We start from the raw sequence: 22,682 nt of genomic DNA on the forward strand, positions 1-22,682 counted from the left end.
TTGCTTAAAATGTGCCCAATTTGAAATCCTGAACAGCTGCCCTAGCCATGGTGGGTTTTTGCGACACTGGAGATCGCAGGAGGCTGCGAGGACCTAACTGCAGAGCTAATGTCAGTGGAGAGTTTATAGAATTCTTTGTCATGGTCTGCATGAGTTTGTTTACAAGCTTGATGACTTCTGTAAGTGCCGTTGTGAAGTGTTGTATGCACATTTCAGGGGATCGCCTTGCTTACAGTGACAGCCCCAGATCCATGGTCTCTTGCACTGTGTATACATTTTAGAGACATTTTGCAACCAGAGTTAATGTGTTCTATAACCTGGTAATTGAAACACTGCACTGTCCTTCTTCTATTTTTCAGTGGTTTGTGCGTGACAGTCAGGAAGGTCAGCCTCGTCTCCTGGAATAGTTTCCTATGTTGTGGTGTGTCTGTGAGAGTCGCTAAATGAAGTGGGTTGTCGACGCTGGACGTGTGCTTTTGTATTGATCGTACATCATAACCTTCGGCTGTTATAGCCTCTTTGATATCAGAAGGCTCTGTGCAAGCAGGGAAGCCCCTGAACACAACTGCCGGGAAGGTGTACTGGGATATTTAGTTTTCCTTGAGCATCACCATGATGCTATTTCAGTCCTGAAGAATCTTCGATGTCCGTTTTATTTTGTCACTCTGGCTGATTATGCCAGGAAAAGATCTTCACGTGCTCTGCGCCGATAAATAGCGGAACAGTGAAGGCATTTGGCCCCTTGTGCTGCCCTTAGACCCTGTGCTTTGGTGATTTGGCATGCCGTTTTGCCTTTGCTACCTTTTATTTGGATGGTCTGTGGAGGACTTTTTGTTCTACCTTTCATTTTTCTGCATAGTCTTGTTTAGTTTTCTCCCTACACTTCTTAGTTTGTAGAACGCTTGCCATTATTTTCCTCTCCTCTGCCAGGTCTAGATGTGCATAGATTTTATGAATGATGTGTCACTCAGTATGGGCCTAACCCTAGTATATTCCTGGGCTGGATTGTGAATACAGTCCTGGAGGACTATGTCACCTCTGTCGCCATTGCATCTCCCATGCTCGGGCAGGGAAAGGGAGACAACTTTGATTGCAGAGAGGATTAATTATAAAAATTGATAAAAAGAAGTGCTGTTCTGATAACGATCACTTGTAGAAGCACTTCAATGTGTTACAAAGAAAATATGCTGACTTAAGCACCACACTGTATCACAACTGGTAATTACTTTATTTCTGCCTATGCAACACTTTGGACTATACTAACAGCTTTCAGTGTACGAGGTTCATTAACTTCTGAACACTTAAAAGAAATATTTAAGACACTGAAAAGGAAAAAAATATAAAAATAAGTTGATCTTTATCAATGCGTCTGTGCATGATATTGATAATGGCATAACTTGCCTTTTCTAGCGTAAGTCACTATGTGCAAATCAAACGTTCATAAAGAAAAGAGAGTTGCAGTAACACTATCTGAAAAGTGAGGGCTGCCAAAGAGTGTCAAGGGTCATCTTCATTGGCACTGTTATACTTATCCGGTGGTGCAATGACCCTACCACCTACCGCACATGGGCATCTGGCCAACGTCCAGGCCCTGCCATGCAAATTCCCTACATCTCTGAGGGGCAGAAGGAATTTCTGCAGCAGTAGATAGGCCCTCGAAGATTCAGGAAAGGTGGCATGCAGTAGCAAGAAGACACACACCAACCTTCGCCAATTCACATCTCGCAACCAATGACGACAATTTTGCCCAAAAGCTACTGTATATCTAGCCACTGATACCAAAATCTTCCTGTAACAGCAACTCTGATTTGAAAAAATTGGAAGCTCAGAAACCTGGCTCTGAACCACCAGTATGTCCGAAACGACAGATTCCTATGGCTGAGTAACCGTGTGATGGAATGAATTGGTGCAACCCCGCAAAAATGTCCGCTCGCTCTGAAAGCTACTCAGCTAATGTGTCACAACCAAGTTGAACATTTCATGGCATGACAAAAGCTGCGGCACTTGAGTGACGCTACTGAAAACTGGGTGTTCACATAGGCACCTGCAGTGGCAATACAGTATTTCATTAGCTGTTGTGTCATTTTCGTTGCATGTGTGAGTCCGACTAAATTTACTTTATGTTGACCATGTAGTCTCATATAACAATACTGATTCCATATGTACAACCAATGTACATTATTATGTTCTCTGATAATGTTGACCATGTAGTCACGATTACTGTACTGGTGTACCCCTTGCCCTATGTCATATCTACAAACAATGTGCTAAAAAATGATTTCCCAGACCAACTAAACTACATATCTCATAACCTCACTTTCACTGTTCGAAACTGGGAAAGTTCGCGCTCCGTCACTATAAAGGTCCTTTTCGTTCCGTTGATGTCTTGTGTGAATCGACCTTAAGTAGAAGTGTTCAATGTTCATTCAAGATGGATTATTTAGAGGAGCGTCCTATTCACAGTCTAACATAACAGTCGCGACACTCACTGCTGTAGAAGATGTTACCGTTTGACAAATGGAGTGGCACTAGCGCTCCAAGCTGCGGGTAAGGTGAACATCAGACGCGTCGTAAGCATGTTTGTTTTGCAACCATTTCCTACGTAATTTACGAAATATTTGAGTTATTTTCTTGCCTCCAAGGGTTTGTGTAGTATCAGGAGGCATACATGTTTCTAAAAATGATTCTAAAATAAACGCAAGTATGGACAAAAACCATGAATCGAGTGGCAAGCTACAACACATTCCTGAAGAAACTCTTGTGACGTTGGATAGAATTGCAGCTTACCTCGTGGATATCAAAAGAATATAAACACACTGATTCACATGTAAGAAGCATAGACATGTAGGTTTCATGCAAACGCGATCGACAGCTCATTTATCGTTCTGTAGGCCTACTGTGTTTGTCATTGTCGCCTGTTGCAAGTACGACCTTCATCTTTATATTATTCTAAGTGGGACAAGCAACTGCCAAATAGTGGGTGAAATATGTTGAAAACATTATAATGAGCTCATTACATTACACTTCACGCAAAACCAAATAATTTGCAAACAATGTCAGTGAAAAGGTGCTAACAAAATAATGTCAACACACAAGTGGGGCAAGGAAAATTTAGTGACTAATAACAGAAGTGAATGAAATACATACCAAACATTACGATTTTGTAAGAAATGGAAAATTGCACTTAATCTAACCACTTCACCGTCAAAGCAGGTCTGTGTTGACGATTCACACAAATATGGCACTGATACATCGACAGCTGAGCTGGCTGCCTCTGTGTCATAGGACTGTTTTACAGCTTAAATGGATTGTCGAATCTTTGTGGCAGTTTCCTCTTCAGCGTCAGTTGAGGTGGCTTATTTTGGATGTCAAACAGTGTGGGTACTGCATTCCACACGAGTTTATTATTTTCTGCGTGCATGATCTCGCTATGTTCGAAATGTAGCGAACAAAACCTAATATTATTATACATTTAAACTGGGTCTTTTTTCATAAGGTCTTCTCGTCTGCTATTAATTAGCCATTTTCTGCTCCTAAAACGAAACATTAATCATTAATACACATGTAGTTTGCAAGTGAATCCTGACGATACAGTTTAGTAACATGATGGTATATACCTCTCAGGATCCTTAGGAAACCTGAAAAAAGACAGCTGTGGTGTCTTCTTCCTGTTGTTGCTGCAATTTATTGCGCTACAAACACTCCCGCTAGTAAAAACCATAGTAGAAATCAAAATAAACAACCACTATTCGCTTTCACGATCGCGCTGAACTCACAGTTTAAGTGTACTGGCCGCTTGGGGCGCTTCTGGCGCGGTAGGCAACAAATCGAAGCGAAGTGTCGCGACTGTTATGTTATACTGTGGTTCTATTTGTGATGTATCTTTGCGTATATCTTTGGACGATGTTATTGTTTACGAGTGATGTAGTGTCAGGTGTTAGTAAATAAAGGAGCTTTAGTGACGGCACAAAATCATTAGCATATTTCCGTTTTACATTATGTTATATTGTTTACTGACAACCGGAATATTATCTTACTCTGAGTAACTGTGTGATTGATCGATTTGAAGCCAGTAAACCGTCTGTCAGCTATAAAAAATGACGAATGATAGTCAGGGCCTCAATGAAACGGTTATATTGGCAACTGGAGGATATGATCATACAATAAAGCTATGGCAGGCCCATACTGGCGTCTGTCAACGAACAGCTCAGCACACTGATTCTGTATCCTTGGACAAGACGTGAAATCATAGTTTGTCAACGATTTATTATTATTATTTTTTTTTAAAACTTGATTTTGAATTTACATGTTCAGGTAATTTTGTGTATCCTTGACAGAGAAACAGCAAGTCAACTCACTGGATATCAGTCCCGATAAACAACTAATTGCTGCGGCAGGTAAGTTAATTTATTTTATATAGTCTACTAGAAAATTATCTGTCATTTTAGTTTCATCTCACTTGTCGATACTTACGCCGACAGAAATTGATGTAACTCCCTGTCTTTTTCACGTTCAGTTTGCAGATAGCAAATTAAGAAATTTTCTGTTCCATTCTTTATGTTATACTTGTAGCTTTATCTCCAAAATATCAATTAAATGTTAATATGTTATTCGTAGTTACGAAAAACCACAATGATTTCCAGGGGAGCTAAAATAACCTACGTTCATTTACTACTTAACGAGGGACTTTTTCACTTTCTTGTTTATTCAGTTTCATACCTACATACTTATGAATTGTTATTTTTGTTCTCTGATTTAAACTATTCTTTCATTCTGTTTCCAGTTCCTTAGTTCTCTATCCTGTGATGTAGACTATTGTAACATATAAATACATTATCTATAAATGAACTGCAACATAATACATGTGCAGTATAACAAATATGTAGTGAAAACTGAAAATTTTTGCCAGGACAGATCTTGTGCTTGTCACAACCAGTAATCCCGACCAGTAAACTATTCAAGTGTGCCTTTGGTTCTGATTCAGAAACTTATTGTCACTGTTAATATTTCCAAACACTGTTACTACAGATTCTCCAGCAGGATATCTGTAGTACCACTGAGAAAATGTAGGTCATTGTCTTATTCTGCCACCATGGATATGTATGAAATGAATTAAATGTATTGCAATGATTTCATTTTATTTCAAAACATTCAATTCATCTCGTATATGTGTAGTATGCTGATTATCATTTACCCAGCAAGTTGGCCCAATGGTGAAACTCTGGTCTCCTCTTTGGGAGGACAGCAGTTCAAACCCTATTCATTCCTTCGGATTTAATTTTTCTCTGACTTCCCTAAATTTCTTAAAGTAAATGCAAATTTGTGCCTTTGGAAACACACAGCTGATTTCCGTCCCCAAACTTCTCTGATTCTGAATTCATGTTCCTTCTCTTACGACCTCATTATCAACAGGACTTTAAAAACTAATATTCCTATCAATTGTCATTTAATGACTAAATTAAGAGGTTGGATAAGTGGTGACTTGTGATATTGCTGGAATATATTTACTGCAGGTTAATTTTCATTTTATGTTTGCATAATGTAAGATTAATGCCTTCTAAATATATTACCCTTAGAATGTACATTTTCATACAGAAATTTCACAAGTCATGAATTTGTAAACTTAGCTCTATATTTTTAGTGATAATAATACTGAAAATAAAGTGCACAAGAGAGAACACATGACTGCCACAGCACCAAATAGTTAGTTTTGTCTAAATTAAGTGACCAGACTTGTATTAAATCAGAACAATGGATAAGGCAAGGGACATAGGGCCTACAGTAGGTTTGTATGTGATGAAATTTGGTAGTCATTTTTTATTTTCTTCATCACAGGTGTGGAACTTTCTTGCGGTCTCAGTGTGCATATAACTTTTGAATTGTTTACTCAGTTTGTTCCACAGTTACAATTTCTGTATTTAATAATTTCGTTTTGTGAAGCATGCCATTTGAAGGTGCTCGCGGTTGCTATATTTGTTAAAATAATTTTTATTGCCAGATGCAATCATATTTATGTTTTCAGATTACCAGTTCTGACAGTCTCAAATGCTCATCTTCAGGTCAGTTTACTACACAGGGAGACCGTGTGCTGTCACTATTCTGCTGTTCAACACACTTTGGTTACAAGCTGCATTCTTTGTGTATCTTTTGACTGATTTTTGTTTATGTATGTTATATCACTAATAATGCACAAATAGTGTATTAATCATTACATGAAATAATATCTATAACTTTTCCTTTGTTTCTAGAAATTACATTTGAAAGAGCTTTTTTTGATAATTTTTATGGGTAATACTTCTCACTTTTCAGATGGTGTTACTGCAACTCTCTTTTCTTTACACCTGCTTAACAGTATTAAAATTCTGAACGTTTGATTTGCACATAGTGACTTAGACTAGAAAAGGCAAGTTATACCATTATCAATATCATGCACAGACGCATTGATAAAGATCAACTTATTTTTATATTTTTTTCCTTTTCAGTGTCTTAAATATTTCTTTTAAGTGTTCAGAAGTTAATGAACCTCGTACACTGAAAGCTGTTAGTATAGTCCAAAGTGTTGCATAGGCAGAAATAAAGTAATTACCAGTTGTGATACAGTGTGGTGCTTAAGTCAGTATATTTTCTTTGTAACACATTGAAGTGCTTCTACAAGTGATCGTTATCAGAACAGCACTTCTTTTTATCAATTTTTATAATTAATCCTCTCTGCAATCAGACATGCACTGTTTTTAGTGATATAAAGCTCTTGGATTTACAGCCAAGTTAATTTGCGTACATGGTGTGAAGTTTAATGAGTGTAACTTGCATGGTTTTCTGCAGATGTTATGTGCTACTCTTGGTTTAGATTGAATGGACAGGAAAAACCAAAAGTTAGTTTATAACAGGAAGGGAAATAGATTGAATTTGTGCATAAATATGTCACATTTTGGAAAAGGCACATACACAGGCTCTGTGCAAATAACAGCTTAAATACTCTTCTTTTGCCTGTTACTTTGCATTCAGTTAATTTCTATTGTTCCAAGAAATGTGAACAGGTTTGGCAGCCTGTGCCAAACCCAGCAATTAAGGTAGTATGTTGGTAAGATACTGGACTTGCATTTAGAATGGCTCTGTTCCAGATCTCCACCTGGCCATCAGGCACAGATCCAGAGTTGGGTTGCTGTCTTCTGCCCCTTTCCCGTAATTATAATTTGTCCCACTTTTGACATGCTATGGTTGCCTAGGATTTAATAATAATAGTAACAACATAAAATGTTGTAATATAACAAGAATAATACCTGGCTTACATCAGTGCTTAGTTAACCACTGTAGCATAGGTTCCAAATATAATAATTCACGCAATTTAAAGTCAAAGTGTGCTCTCACCATTACTGGTGTTTCATTCAGCACTGTCATTGTGAACACAAAAAAATGTGTGTATGGCACTTGTGGCCAGGCAGTTCTGTGGCATTTGGCAATTTGGTGCAAGCCTTTTAGTTGATGCCACTTTATCGACTTGCATATCATGATGATGAAATGAGTATAGATTTGCAGACTTTGAATGTGTGAGCCTGTAAATGAAGGAATTTATGTTTCTTTCAGTGATTTCCACTTGTGGTTGGGAAATACAGTGTTACCGTTAGCTTAGGGTCTTTTGTTTCCTGTCTGACAGCAGTTATTTTAATGTGTGGACTCAGTAACATTGTCTGATTTGATTTTGAGAGAAGGCAAGCTTGCAAATGTGTGCCTTTTCCTGCCCAAAATACTCTCTGCAGCTGATCAGTTCTCAAGCACATTCATGTAGGCTAGCGATCAGTGGGCAACTGAAAAATGTGCTGTGTTGAACATAGCTTGTAATTTTCTGAAATTTCTTGTCATTTTTGCACTGTTTTCACGTTACTTTATTTTCCAAAAATTATCTAAGAGTCTTGGAAATTGATATATGTGGAAATATAAATGTTTTTAGCAAAATTTTCTGTGTGTGTGGGGGGGGGAGATCTCATGATTCCCATGACGAGCCCGCTCCCTCCCCCTTTGACCACACATGCCAAACTTCCAGAGTTATGGTTTATATGGTTTCCATAAATTGTTCGAGGAAAATACTGGGATATTTCCTTAGGCGAGGATGTGGCCAATATCCTTTCCCACTCTGAATTTGTGCTCCATCAGTGAAGACGATACCATCAACAGGATATTAATCCCTGATCTTCCTTCCTTATATAACCAAATTTGAGGTAGAGTTCCAGTTTGATGACCTACAGTTTTCATGAGCTCATTGACCCTTAAGAGAAGAAGGAAAGACAAAATAATTTGTACAGGCTACATGTAAGAATGAAAGTTAGGTAGTTATTTTCACTTTGTGTGGATCATTTTACAACTTTTCATTATGTGAAACAGCTCATATACAATTATAGTATACTTGTTCAGTGAAAAACATGACAACGCTCTGTCCATTTACATGATTTCTTAACTTTTTTTAACTGTTATACTTTTTTACTTCTTATACTCAAAACTATCTTTAATACCTCTTAATTTTTTTCTTGCCTTTGTTCTTTATCCCAAAACTGAAAATGAGAATAATCTGTGGTTTGTTCACAATGTCCTGAATGAGGGCTCCATAATTATGAATCAGCAGAAGTCAGTCAACTTTGGTCCCTTAATGCTTTGGTCAGGTCACTGCTGACATTGATAATCTAATACTACTACCCCCGTGTACTGTGGTTGTTACGAAGTGATCGCCATGTTGTGGCAAACTGGTCAGTACATGCATAGTGCCAGCATTGTGTGACAAAAGAGTAGCTTGTGTCTCCCTCCACCTCACCATCTCTCCATACTACACCCTGCATCTCCCACTCAGCTGCTCATGTGCTGGGAATTGGTGAGCAGAGGTTACCTCCTCCTCTCTACACACACCCCTGGCAATTTGTGCAGTATGTCGTGAACAAAGTATATACTGTATATTGAGTGCAGAAACAGTGCTGAACAACTTCTTTCATGATGAGGCTTTCTTATGTTTACAGGTTACCAACATATCAGAATGTATGATTTAACTTCAAATAACCCAAATCCTGTGATAAACTATGAAGGTGTGTCGAAGAATGTAACTGGTGTTGGCTTTCAAGAGGATGGGAAATGGATGTTTACTGGCGGAGAAGATTGCAGTGCAAGAATATGGGATCTAAGGTTGGTTTAATGCCTTTCTATGTGTCCTGATAATTGACAAGATATGCAGATTTAAATTATACAAAGTGTCTCATTGTGGTAACATGTCACTAATGATGGTGAGAATGATGCAAAATGAAAATGAGGGAAATATGAATGCCTTAGGTACAAAGGAGAAGGTTTATCTAAGAATTAAAGACTTGGAGGTGTACTGTAATTGGTTGCTGCTTGGAAGCACACCATGGTTGTACATCTGTGTAAATCTCTCTCCTCCATCTCAGAGGTCTGATATTTAAAATCCTGTGTTAACCTTGGCTTCTGGCTGACAACAGCCTAACACTTGACAAAACTATGGAATTCTCCCCTCTTTCACTGCTGTTTTTCACCTGGCAGGGCCAACAACTTGGTCCTGGAGGTTGCTTAAAAAATGGTTTGCCATTCATGTCTATAGCAACAAGGCCATGTCTGTGTCTAGCTGTGCTGCCCTATTCTGCTTTTGCTATGCATTTAATTTACCCCACCAAAAATAAATTATATAATAACTATGCCTGCATTAACTATGGTTATGAATTGTTGAAAAAATAAGTGATAAGAAATAAAATACTGGAAAATTCATAATGGAAGATAATATGTGAAACTGTAAACCAGAACTCATCCTGTTTTTTCTATGTCCATCCTTGTGATTGGAGATCTGAGCGACTTCGACCATTCACTTATGTAATAAAATGGAACACCTACGGCCATGCTTACGATGCCCTTTATTATAAGGCTACAAGTTTCAGTGCACTATCTTCAGGCCTTAGCTGGATCTGAGGGGGTTAACACCATCTGTATACATGATTCATCAGTGGCCAACATCTATAACTATTTTTATGGATGTTGCCTACTGATGAATCATGTATACAAATGGTGTCAATCCCTTCAGCATCAGCTAAGGCCGGATGATCGTGCACTGAAACACCAAAACTAGAAGCCATGTAATAAATGACATTGTAAGGATGGCTGTTGGTGTTCCATTTTATTACCCTACTCATCCTGGCTAATCACACATGCATATACCGACACATCAGATGTGCATCCATTGCTGATTGCATGGTGATTGCAGCACTAATTGTGACTAATTGTGCACTATATCTCAGCCAAGACCATCAGGATCAATTTGCAGTGGCATGCGAATGAGCTAGGATACCATTCGCAAATCATGCTCTCACCTCTCATCACTGTGCAGCCCACCTCAATGTCTGTACCCAAATATGGAACTGGGAGAATGAACAGTTAAAAGTTGTGTTTCGTGTATGGAGTTAATTTTGCCCAAACATCTAGGATTTAGTTTGTGAGTAAAGCGTTGTCCAAGAAAGTGGCAAATGTTGGATAGATCTGGGCTTTGTATTGTGACGAGTACTGGCTTACAATGACAGTACACATGTAGTATTTGTTGAGGTCACATGAAATCATCCAGGATACATGCAGAATACCATAGTTCCCATTTTATTACAGTGCTCTATCTGAGATATCCATCAGCTTGCCTGCCGAATGTGATCTCCGGGGTTCCAGGTTCAAGTTCCAGTCTGGCAGGACAGGATGAGTATTGGTTTACAGTTTCATACATATTATCTTCCATTCTGAATTTTTCAGTATTTTATTTTGTATCACTTATTTTTCAATGATGCATAACAATAGTTACTGCAGGCATAGTTATTATATAATTTCTTTTTAGTGGGGTAAATTAAATGCATAGCAAAAGCAGAATAGGGCAGCACAGCTAGATGCAGACATGGCCTTGCTGCTATAGACATGAATGGCAAACACTTTTTTTAAGCAACCTCCAGGACCAAGTTCTTGGCCCTGCCAGGTGAAACACAGCAGTGAAAGCTGAACTGCCACACAGATCAGAACAGAATTGGATGAAGTTCACATGGATTCTGCACCATCATTGGAGATCATATACTTTTGAATTAATGAATTTAATAGTTGTCAGACGAGCACCAAAGATGAAGCAAGCTCGAGGCATCCAGGTGAGGTCACCACAAAGGAAACCATTGACAAGATCCATGATATGGTAATACAAGACTTCTGAATAAAAATTCATTTAGTTGCTGAGACTGTGGGCATCTCAATTGAGTGAGTTCATAATATCCTCATAATATCCTGCACAGAGAATTGGCTATGAAGACGCTCTGCGCATGTTGACTGCCCCAATTCCACACAGTCAAAAGCACATCTGGCATAATATTTCAACACAGTGTCTGGTGATATTTAATCATAATCTGCAGGACTTTTTGTGCTGATGAAAACTGGATTTATCATTACTCGCGAGTCAAAACGACAATCGAAACAATGATCAAAGGCTGGTGAAAAGGGAAAGACCATTTTGTCAGCTGGTAAGGTGATGGCCTCTGTTTTACGGGGGTTTACAATGAATAATCATCATAAATTACTTGGAAAAAGGCAGAACCATAACTGGATTGTATTATGCTTTATTTTTCGATGATTTAAAAGTTGCATCAGCTGAAAAAAGACCAAAGTTGTCATACAGAAAAGTACAGTTTCATCAGGATAATGCACCATCCCATATATCAGCAATAACAATGGCAAAAGTGCATAAATTTGGCCTTGACTTGGTTGCTCACCCACCCTATTCACCTAGCCCCAGGTTACTTCTTCTTCTACCCTAACTTGAACCTTTGGCCTGCTGGGAAGAAATTTTCGTCAAATGAGGAAGTGATAGTTCCAGTCAAAAAGTATTTTGCAGAGTTAGAGAGAACCTATTTCTCCAGTGGGATGGAAAAGTTGGAGGACCAAGTGTTTATCCCTCAAAAGAGACTATGTGGAGAAATATAGTGAGCTGTTTATAAAACAGACATTTTTTTTTACATTTTTATCAGACTTCTCAAACCTCATATGGTCTGTGATTATGATCATGTACCATGTACACCCTGTTTTATATGTGAATGAAACTTCATTTCTCAGGGACCATTACTTGAGGGTCCTAATTTTTCAGCTTCCAGTAGTGTAAATGTTAAAAATAAAATGCACAAATTAACACCATACCCAAAATTGTGATTAATCAAGGAAGAAAGGTTTGAACTTTAATATTCCATTCCCATGAATTTCATTAGAACCAGGAAATATGATGTTCAAAGTAAAACTGGTCATATTTATCTGTTGCTACCTGTTAGAAAATCCTTTCCTGTTTTTGTTTGTTCACAACCTTTGAATGGACCAGGGATGGTTGAGAAATGAGATAAGAAAGTTTCTTCTGAGAAAGAGAACCAAAGTATGCTGGATTTGAGGCATACAAAGGCATCTGGAAGAATGCAGGAAACAGAGTGATTGTTACACAAAGCATTATTGTCTCATTTTGTTTCTAAGAGTTCATGAATTGAATGGTACCTTTTCTTCTTCAAAAAATGTTATGCAATTATGAAAAGAATTGCAAGAACCAATAAAAGACTAATACGGCTCATGGCACGAACACTAGTACTGTTTTGGATTTACTCCTGTTCTTTTAAAGTCATTCCATAAACTGTACACATATTGCAGGGATCAACAAGAAGCTTGCAGTCAGATATTCATATATTGCTTTCATACAAGTGCTGTCTGGTTTCTGAGCTATTATTGTCTCCAATGTTTGTAATCTTGAAACCCGAGCCATATTCGAGCACAGTCATTTGAAATCATTATCATAGCTCAGCCTATCTACAGCTGCATACGTACTCCACAAGTCAACATATGATGGGTATGCTGTATCATTACTACGGGAGTGGTTTGAAAAGTTCTCAGAATTACCACGAGAGGTCAGCACAAGCGCAACAAGTTGTTCACTTGATATTCATTGGACTGTTGTCTGTAAACATGTGCTACATCAGTGCTCCTGGAAGAGAGCTGTGGTGGCGCATGGGTCTGTTGTTGTTCCCTTGTAGTGATTTGCGATTGAGATTCGAGCAGTGATTAAGTACTTCATAACGAAAGGTGTGAAAGCAGAGGACATTCATGCTGATTTCCAGAATACACTGAGGGACTCTGCTCCTTGTTATTAAACTGTTGCCAAGTGAACAAATGAATTTAAATTTGGTCAGAAGAGCTTAGATGATGAACTGCGCACATCTCAGCCAAGATGTGTCACTACTCAAGAAATCATTGCAAAAGTGCACAGAATGGTAATGGAGGATCGCCAATTGAAAGTGTGTGAAATTGCTCATGCTTGCCAGATGTCTGAAAGGGTATATCACATTTTAACTGAAGAATTAGAGATGAAAAAATTATCTGCAAGATGGATGCCACGACTTGTGTTGTGCGTCTGCACACGTGTGCCATCGCTATGGCAGAATTACACAAACTAAGGTATGAATTGTTGCCACATCTGCCTTATTCACCTGATACGGCTCCATCAGACTTCCATTTCTTCCCAAAACTGAAAATTTTTCTTGTTGGTTGAAGATTCACTTCAAATGAAGAGTTGGTAGCCAGAGTTGACAACTATTTTGCAGGCCTAGAGGCAACTCATTTTCAAGATGGGGTTGAGGCACTGGAACATCATTGGACCAACTGCATTAATCTACAAGGAGACTACATTGAAAAATTTAAAAAAATTCAGTGATGTCAGAATTTTTTTTTCTATTCCATTCCGAGAACTTTTCAAACCACCCTCGTAGTTGTTTCCTTTTCTGTTCCAGTCACAAATTGAGTGAGAGAAAAATAACTGTCTATGTGCCTTCATATGCACCCTAATCTTATCTTTATGGTCCTTATGCAAAATTTCTGTTGGTAGCAATAGAATCATTCTGCAGTCAACCTCAAATTTCGGTTCTCTAAATTTTCTCAATAGAACTGCTCAAAAAGAATGTCGTCTTTCCTCCAGTGATTCCCATTTGAGTTCCCAAAGCATCTCCATAATACTTGCATGCCATTCAAACCTACTGGTAACAAATCTAGCAGCTCACGTTGAATTGCTTCAGTGTCTACCTTTAATCTGACCTGGTGCTGATCTCAAACACTTGAACAGTACTCAACAATGGATCACACTAGTATCCTATATGCAGTCTCCAGTACAGTTGAACATCACTTTCCAAAAATTCTCCCAATAAACCAAAGTCAACCATTCACCTCCCCTTCTACCATCCTTACATGCTCACTCCATTTCATATTGTTTTGCACTGTCACGCCTAGATATTTAATTGATGTGACTGCATCAAGCAGTACACCACTAATAGTGTATTTCAACGTTATGGGTTTGTGCTCCCTACTCATTTACATAAACTTGCATTTTTCTACATTTAGAGCTAGCAGCCATTCAGCACACCAACTAGAAATTTGGTCTGAGACGTTTTGATTCCTCCTGCAGTCACTCGATGGTGACATCTTCCATTACACCACAGCATCATCAGCCAACAGCTGTAGACTGCTGCTTACACTTTCCGCCAGTTCATTTATGTATAAAGAAAATAACAGCAGTCCTGTCACGTGTCCCTGAGGCACTCATGCCTCTACCCCTATCTCTGATGAACAATTGCTGTCAAGGACATACTGGGTTCTGTTACTTAAAAAGTCTGTGAGCCATTTACATACCTTGGAACCTTTGCTAGGCACTATCTGCTGATGTGTTAACAAACTGAAGCTGTTAATGATGTGAAAATGAAGCTGGAATGTTGTGGTCATGTGGAATAGGAAGGCGTTTTGGGAGATTATACTACATATTATGTCACGAGAAAACAGGATACTTTGTGGGTAATGCAAAGCTGCTCTGGATGGAAATGGGATAATATTCAGAAACTCCTATACTTTTATTTTCCACTATCTTTTATTTGACATATACATCTATGTACATACTCTGCAAACTACTGTGAAGTGCAGGGTAGAGAATACTTCATGTTGTGGATTGGCAAGAGAGCCAACACACTATGAGAGGAAGCCGAAAGGCACGCGTTTTAGCTCACGCAGGCTGGCATAAGGTCTGGAACAGGACAAGGAAGTTAGACTTTAACAAAAAATGGCATAGCTGTTGGAATACGTAACTTTAATCCGTAAATGGTGAACATCGCTCTTGATGGTTTATGTTTTACAGCATCAATAGTAACTGGTAATGGCGCTTTGCTAGGTCGTAGCAAATGACGTAGCTGAAGGCTATGCTAACTATCGTCTCGGCAAATGAGAGCGTAATTTGTCAGTGAACCATCGCTAGCGAAGTTGGCTGTACAACTGGGGCGAGTGCTAGGAAGACTCTCTAGACCTGCCGTGTGGCGGCGCTCGGTCTGCAATCACTGATAGTGGCGACACGCGGGTCCGACGTATACTAACGGACCGCGGCCGATTTAAGGGCTACCACCTAGCAAGTGTGGTGTCTGGTGGTGACACCACACTTCACATTGTACTATGTGTTAGGGTTTCTTCCCATGCCTTTCACATGTGGAGTGTGGGAAGAAAGACTGCTTAAATGACTCTTTAACTAACTTTTGCAGTCCCATATGTAAGCAGTACATGGGAACTGAAGTACATTTCTAAATTTTTCACTTATTACTGATTCTTGAAACTTTGTAAGTAGGTTCATAATATTGGAAAAACATTATTTGAAAAAATAAATTAATAAAAAATTAAAAAAACAGCAATTTGTATATAGTTTTTAAAATTTATTGAAATGGTACCACTTTAATAAATATTTTTTGCAATCAAGACTCTTAAAAAAATAATAAGATTTGAAGCAGGCTTTGGTATCTAACTTCAAAAGACAGCCAACTTAGATTGTTCAGCATTTCTGTTATGCTCTCCTGTGACTATTTGTGCTGCCCTTCTTAGCATACATTCTGCATCCTCTGTTAATCCTATTTGGTACAGGTCTCACACACTTGAGCACTATTCCAAGATGGGACACAAGTGATTTGCAAGCAATCTTCTTGGTGGAGTGATTGCATTTTCACAGTATGCTGCAAATGAACTGAAGTGAATTGTGCCATCTGATTGGGAATGGTTAAAAAGAAGGGCAGACATCCTCACTACATTATTTTTATTTTTAAATTTCTGCATGACTGAAACATGCAGCGGTATTCAAAGGTCTTGCTTTACTTGTATTGATTTCGGTGTTACAATGCATCATCTTCAACCTCCTTTATGATAAACTGGGTAAGCATGCGAGTAACTGGGTTACCACCATAATACATCTCAATAGTTGGCACAATCAAATGGATGTCCTCGATGATGAATCCCTTCCCTCCTGTTTATGGTGTTTGCGGTGCCAGTACAGTTGATGAATATGCAAAGATTCTCCTCACAGCAGGTGCTGTTCCTCTCATCGTGGGGTCTGGGTGACCTTTCCTTCCTTTGAACCTTCCCCAATTTGTCCCTGTCTCTTCCTGAGGCAGAAACTATGAATTTCAAAAGATAAGAAGTGTATCACTTTTATTATTATGTGAATGTGTCTATTGACTGTACTATACATTTTGCTTCCTGAAGCTAAGTATTCATCAGCAATTCTGCCTCATAATTTGTTAATTCTATCTTCTATTCCGTACTGGCCAGCAATCACAAGTAAGATCAGTGTTCCTGTTCACTTTGTGTGCACCTAAACTTCCAAGTTCACAGCATGAGTCTCACCATACTACATTGTTCCTATTTACTTCAGGGAAATTCCATCATTTTACTGGTATATCAGTTTCCTAATCTCCTCCTCCTTCTAACAATGGCTTACTTAATGGCCAAGTAAGTGCATTCCTTGTAATATCACACAAAGGAGAAGAAACATGTCTTTCACTGTAGAACTTTACTGAGCATCAGTTCGAATAATTTGATCTAGTGAATGGTTTTGTGAGTGCAGTTAAAGAGTGATAAGCAGTCTCTATTTTGTGTCTGCAGTTCATATTGTCTGTGATTTTTATTCGTTGTGAAATAAATGGTACTGCAGTATATGTTGCACAAAAGAAAGAAATTGTTATAATCATCTTTTCAGGTCACGAAATCTCCAGTGCCAAAGAATATTTCAGGTATCAGCTCCTGTAAATTGTGTTTGTCTTCACCCAAACCAGGCAGAACTTGTTGTTGGTGACCAGAGTGGTGTGATACATTTGTGGGACTTGAAAACTGATCACAATGAACAATTAGTAAGTTGTAATACTATAACTGCTTTCTAATTTATGTGTTTTATTTCAGACTGAAAGCTTTTATTTGTTTGTGCTGTAGATTCCTGAACCTGAAGCATCAATACAGCATATAGCTATAGACCCCGAAGCTTCATACATGGCAGCAGTAAATAATAGAGGCCATTGTTACATATGGAGTCTCACTGGAGGAGTAGGTGAAGAGCCCACGAAGCTAAATCCAAAGCATAAAATTGAGGCTCATAGACGTTATGCTTTGAAATGCAGTTTCAGCCCTGATTCAACGTAAGTATTATATAAGTGTAGGTTTTATACAGGGTGTTTCAAAATTCAATGGCAAAACTTCAAGATGGATTCCTCATATAACAGTAAGAAAAACATGGCAACGTGGGTCTGGAAATGCATAGTTATTGACTTATTCGAGAATGTTACTGTTATGCAGTGCATGCTGACAAGTGTTGTTTACTGGAGGAAAATATATGACATACACAAGGGACAGAATCCGAAAACTGCATAACAAGCAAGTGTGGGGGCAGACACCAATCCCCATGCAACTATCCAGTCGTATCACCAACAGAGGTTTTCCATTAACATCTTTACAGTCATTGTTGGCAGTAGCTTGTTGGGACCTTAAGTCGTACCAGAAAGACTTACTGGATGAAACTATACAGATTTCTCACACAATGCATTGCTTGAGTGTGCAGAAGACATGCCACTTGCATCCCGTGACAACTTTACTGTATTTCATGCATGATGGTGCTACCACTCACATTTGTCTTGCTGCCTGGAGGCAGCTGAATGCACATTTTCCTGAGTGCTGGATAGCTAGAGGTGGATCAATTGCATGGCCACCCCATTCATCTGACTTAAATCCCCTAGACTTTTACCTGTGGGGACACATACTGTCTCACGTGTATTCAACTGCTTTTCCAGATGAACCTACTCTCCATGCACACATTGTGGCGGCCTTTCAGACAGTTTGAAATACACCAGCCATATATGATAATCTGCAGAATTCAGAAAGGCAACAAATGGATGCCTATATTCAGTCAGGAGGAGGTCACTTTGAACATTTTCTCCAATACATAACCAGAGTGTATCAGCTGGCATAACATATATGCACTGCAGTTTGTAGAAACTGAAGGCTCAGTAAACCTGTAATGATGCTTTTCTGGACCCATGTGATGTAGCCTTTTTTCTTCTTGTTCCATTCCTGAAGTTTTGCTGTCGAGTTTTGAAACACCTTCTATGTCATGATTTTAGGCCCAAATCAATATATTTTTGATATACTTGATTTTGGTTGTCAGCTGTTGGATATTTTTAAGTTTGATGGGGAATTCTGATGTGAATGACACAGATACAGATACATCGCAATAGAGGACAGATTTTTTAATCAGTTTGTTTTGGTGTTTAACCTGTAAAAGGATTAAGGTAAATTTAATGTATTGCAGGTTACTTGTAACAACATCAGCAGACCAAACTGCAAGAGTATGGAAAACATCTGACTTTACTCTGCTTCAGGAACTTAAGCATGAAGACCAACGCTGGGTCTGGGATGCCGCCTTCAGTGCAGATTCACAGTATGTCCTTACAGGTATGTTTTACTTAGCACCTTTGTTTTTGCTGTTAGTTGGGGCATTTTACTAATGAAAGTTACCAAGTTTAAGTGTGCAACATAATGTATCAATAAACTGAGAAATCTGTACAAAATATTTGAGCCTTTCGTGGCCACTTGTTGGCACATTGCCTATTGGCTTTATGTCTCCATTTCTTCTGCCAATCTTTATTTGACTATTTTCTGACATTTTGCCAGTACCTGACATTGTGAAAAATTCACTTTCCATCGCTGGTGGCAGACTGGAGTCAATCTCGTGACTGTAGATTATATGTGCCTCTCAGGAATATAATGCATATCCTATGCATAGGAAAAGTATGTGGGAATGACAAGGCAATCCTTCAGCACCAGGATCTGAACATAAACAATATTGTAAGCTGGGTTCATACTTGGCAACCACGGGGCCCCAACCTTTGCAGCTTCTTTACCCTTCCGTGCTGCATGTCTATCCTCTTGCTGTTGTTGGGAATGTATTCTGCATTTTTAGGCCGTTTTTGGAAATATATTCTGCATTTTTAGGCTGTTTTTGGAAATGTATTCTGCATTTTCAGCAGTCAGTATCAGAATGCTCTCCACTGTTCCTTTTCTTTCTTCATTCACCTTCTCCTATCCTTCCTCCACATCAGCGTTTGAAGTTTCTCTTTCTCTTCCTCCCTATGCACTCGTGAAGGCCGGCCCGTGCAAATGACGCGTAACAGGTGACAGGGTAATGCGTAATTCCCAGTTCCAGGTCAACAGGTAGGGCTAGGGTTTACACATACCCCGTGGAGCAGGCTGGGCCCATGGAGCGGTGGTTGCCTGAGCTGCTACCTTTCCAAATTGCCAATTGGTCCCTCTGTCAGGTGTTTGGGAGGTGTGACCTGAGGTGTGAACAATCACTTAAGGCAGGTGTGCCCCCATCTGAAGGGGGCCCCCAGTTGGAAGGAGAGCACCATCGGAGATGCTCGCAATCGTGGGGGATTTTCTCGCAATGAGCCAATCATCTTCACAGTCGATGGCTATGAAATGTAAACGGAATGAGGCTAACGATTCGAAGATCCTCTCAGCTGCACTGAGGTTCCTCACGATTTCACATACTGACGACTGTCAGTCCTTCGCTGTGGTAAATCCGTTTATTATTCAGAAAGGTTTTGATGCAGTTGTTTGCCCTGTGAAATCCTGCTCTCATTTACACAATGGCACTTTGCGTTTGGAGACTACTTCTGGTTCTCAAGCACAGCAACTGCTTGCAGCTTCACTCCTCTGTGGCTATCCTGTTCGTGGTGAGGCCCATCAAATGCTCAATCCTCCCCTTGGTGTTATTTACACTACGCTGTTCTACGGTCTGGCAGAGTCAGAAATCCAATACCTCTATGATAGGGTGTCATTGCCATCAGTCGGGTGATGAAAAGAGTAGATGCCTCCTTAGTGCCCATACATACTCTCTTTCTCACTTTTAATAGAGTTGTTCTTCCATCAAAGATCGAAGCACGTTATGAAGTTATCACATGCAGACCGTATATTCTGAACCCGATGTGCTGCTACTAGTGTCATCATTACAACCACACTCGAGAGACCTGTCGACACACAGCCAAATGTGTAACCTGTGGTAGGGATGCTCATGGGGGTGATACTCGACCTCCTTCTCCCCCCTGCATCAACTGTAATAGCGATCGTGGTGCCTCCTCCCACAATTGACCCGTGTATCTCAATGGCTGGGCTGTCCAGGAGATCTGGGTGAAGGAAAAAGTGCCTTACCCAGTTGTTCACAAGTTGTTGGCTGGTCGGAAACCCAGAATTCTACCATCTGGCACCTACGGTATTGTTCTTGTTACATCTCGCTCCACGAAGGACGTGGCCGCGCAGACGTGTGACCTTAAATTTAGCACCACAGTTGTGAAATTGCCCACCATCATGCTAGCATCTGTATCCTCCTCCAGCTGTGCAACATGCCACCAAACTCTCGCCTCATGGGGTGAAGTCACCAGCTACACAATGGCAGGCCAGAAAGGGCAGAAGGAATACTCCCATTAAGACTTCCTACATCCCTCCAGCCAGCCAACACCTGAGTCTTCCTCTGCTAAGTGGAAAGGCTTGAAGAAGTCAAACAAAGGCAAACCGTCTTCTCCTTCGCCGACTTGGAGGGAGATCCTCTTCGACTGTGTCACCACGTGATACCCTCGTCTGGTCAACCTCCATGTCGCCGGTGCACACCACCAACAATTTTTCAGCCCTGTACTACACAGGCCAACAGAAAGAGAATGCTGATGCTCCTGTAGCCTCATGGAGCACGATCCTCCTTCCTGTGTGCCCTCTTTGAAGGCTGGCACTTGGCAGCTGCCAAGATAACACCCCTTCATTTTCTCCTCGCCATGACTCTCCTTCAGTGGAACGTTTGTGGCCTACAATCTAACAATGAGGATTTATGGCCGCTCTTAGAATCACAGTGTCCACTTGTTCTCTGCTTTCAGGAAACAAAATTGTATCCTCACGACCGCATTGAGCTCTCACGTCTTCCCGGTCCATTTTGACCTCTCCCCAGAGGTCAGCATTTTATCTCAAGGGGGAGTCATGCTGTTCGTATGTTCATAGTCAACCTGTTTCCCTGACTACCCACCTTCAAGCTGTTTCAGTTCACCTTTTCCTTCCTCATTTGACCTTTTCCCTTTGTATTGTTTATGTCCCTCTGTCATATGATGTCACCAGGGCAGACTTCCTCCAGCTTATAGGGCAGCTACCTTGCCCCTTTCTGCTGCTTGGTGATTATTGCTCTTATTGCACACTATCCCCTTTGGGGTTATTGCAGTACCTGTCAAAGAGGCGCCCTCTTGGCTGACCTTCTTACTCAACTTACCCCTTCTGCCTTAACACAGGAGCACCCATGTTCCTTTCAGACTTCATGCACACTTATTCCCATTGGGACCTATCCTTTTCCACTGCCCAGCTTGCAGCTTGCCCATCATATCGAGTGGTCCATTCTATCTAAATCATACTCGAGCGACCATTTCCTGTGTACTACCTGTTTGCTGCCTCCTACTCCACCTCTGTGCACACCAAAATGACAGCTTTTAAGGCTGACTGGAGGCTTAACTTCTCCCTGGCTACCTTCGACAAACAAAATTTCCCCAATTGTGATGACTAGGTGGAATATCTTACAAACATTATCCTTACCACCGCAGAACCTTCCATTCCTCGCACTTCCTCTTTACCACGCTGTGTCCTGGTCCCTTGGTGGAGTGAGGCATGCCACGATGCAATTTGCGTGCTGAGACATGCTCTCCTCATTTTTAACCGTCACCCTACAATGGCAAACTGCATTCATTATAAACAGTTGCGTGCACAGTGTCGTCATGTTCTTTTGGATAGCAAAAAGCTAGCTGGATTTCATTCACTAGTTCTTTTAACAGTTCCACTCCCTCTTCCGTTGTGTGGGCCAACCTCCGACGGCTCTCTGGGACCAAGATCCGTTCCCTAATGTCCAGCCTGACAGTAGCAGATGATATCATCGTGGAGCCTATTGCTATTTCCAACACCCTGGGCCACCATTTTGCAAGATCGAGCTCCTCCCACTGTCATCCTATCTTCCTCCATCGGAAACGAGTGGAGAGGGCTCAGGCGATACCCTTCTCTTCTCCAAGTGCTTCTCTTCTCTGAGTGCTACAGTGTTGCCTTTACTATAAGGGAGCTAGATCTTGTTCTCACTTTGTCCCGATCCTCCACCCAGGGCCGGATGCCATTCACATTCAAATGTTGCAGCACCTTTCTCTTATGGGCAAGCACTTTGTGCTTAATACATACAACCGCATCTGGGCAGAGGGCACGTTTCCCAGATGCAGGTGTGAAGCCACTGTCATACC

The 22,682-nt window shown here is 40.2% G+C and overlaps 1 protein-coding gene across 1 annotated transcript in view; it reads left to right on the forward strand.

Annotated features, from left to right (window-relative positions):
- The first annotated feature begins 3,923 nt into the window (after positions 1-3,923).
- Positions 3,924-22,682, forward strand: part of LOC124789547 (target of rapamycin complex subunit lst8) — a 47,379-nt gene continuing 28,620 nt past the window's right edge. Inside the window, exons 1-6 of the mRNA XM_047256949.1 lie at positions 3,924-4,223; positions 4,346-4,397; positions 9,003-9,165; positions 17,084-17,234; positions 17,314-17,516; positions 18,683-18,825. Of these exons, the coding sequence (XP_047112905.1) occupies positions 4,098-4,223; positions 4,346-4,397; positions 9,003-9,165; positions 17,084-17,234; positions 17,314-17,516; positions 18,683-18,825 (838 nt within the window). The 5' untranslated portion in view covers positions 3,924-4,097. The remainder of the gene's footprint in view (positions 4,224-4,345; positions 4,398-9,002; positions 9,166-17,083; positions 17,235-17,313; positions 17,517-18,682; positions 18,826-22,682) is intronic.

This window comes from Schistocerca piceifrons, chromosome 1, assembly GCF_021461385.2.
Source record: "Schistocerca piceifrons isolate TAMUIC-IGC-003096 chromosome 1, iqSchPice1.1, whole genome shotgun sequence".
Classification (NCBI taxonomy): domain Eukaryota; kingdom Metazoa; phylum Arthropoda; class Insecta; order Orthoptera; family Acrididae; genus Schistocerca; species Schistocerca piceifrons.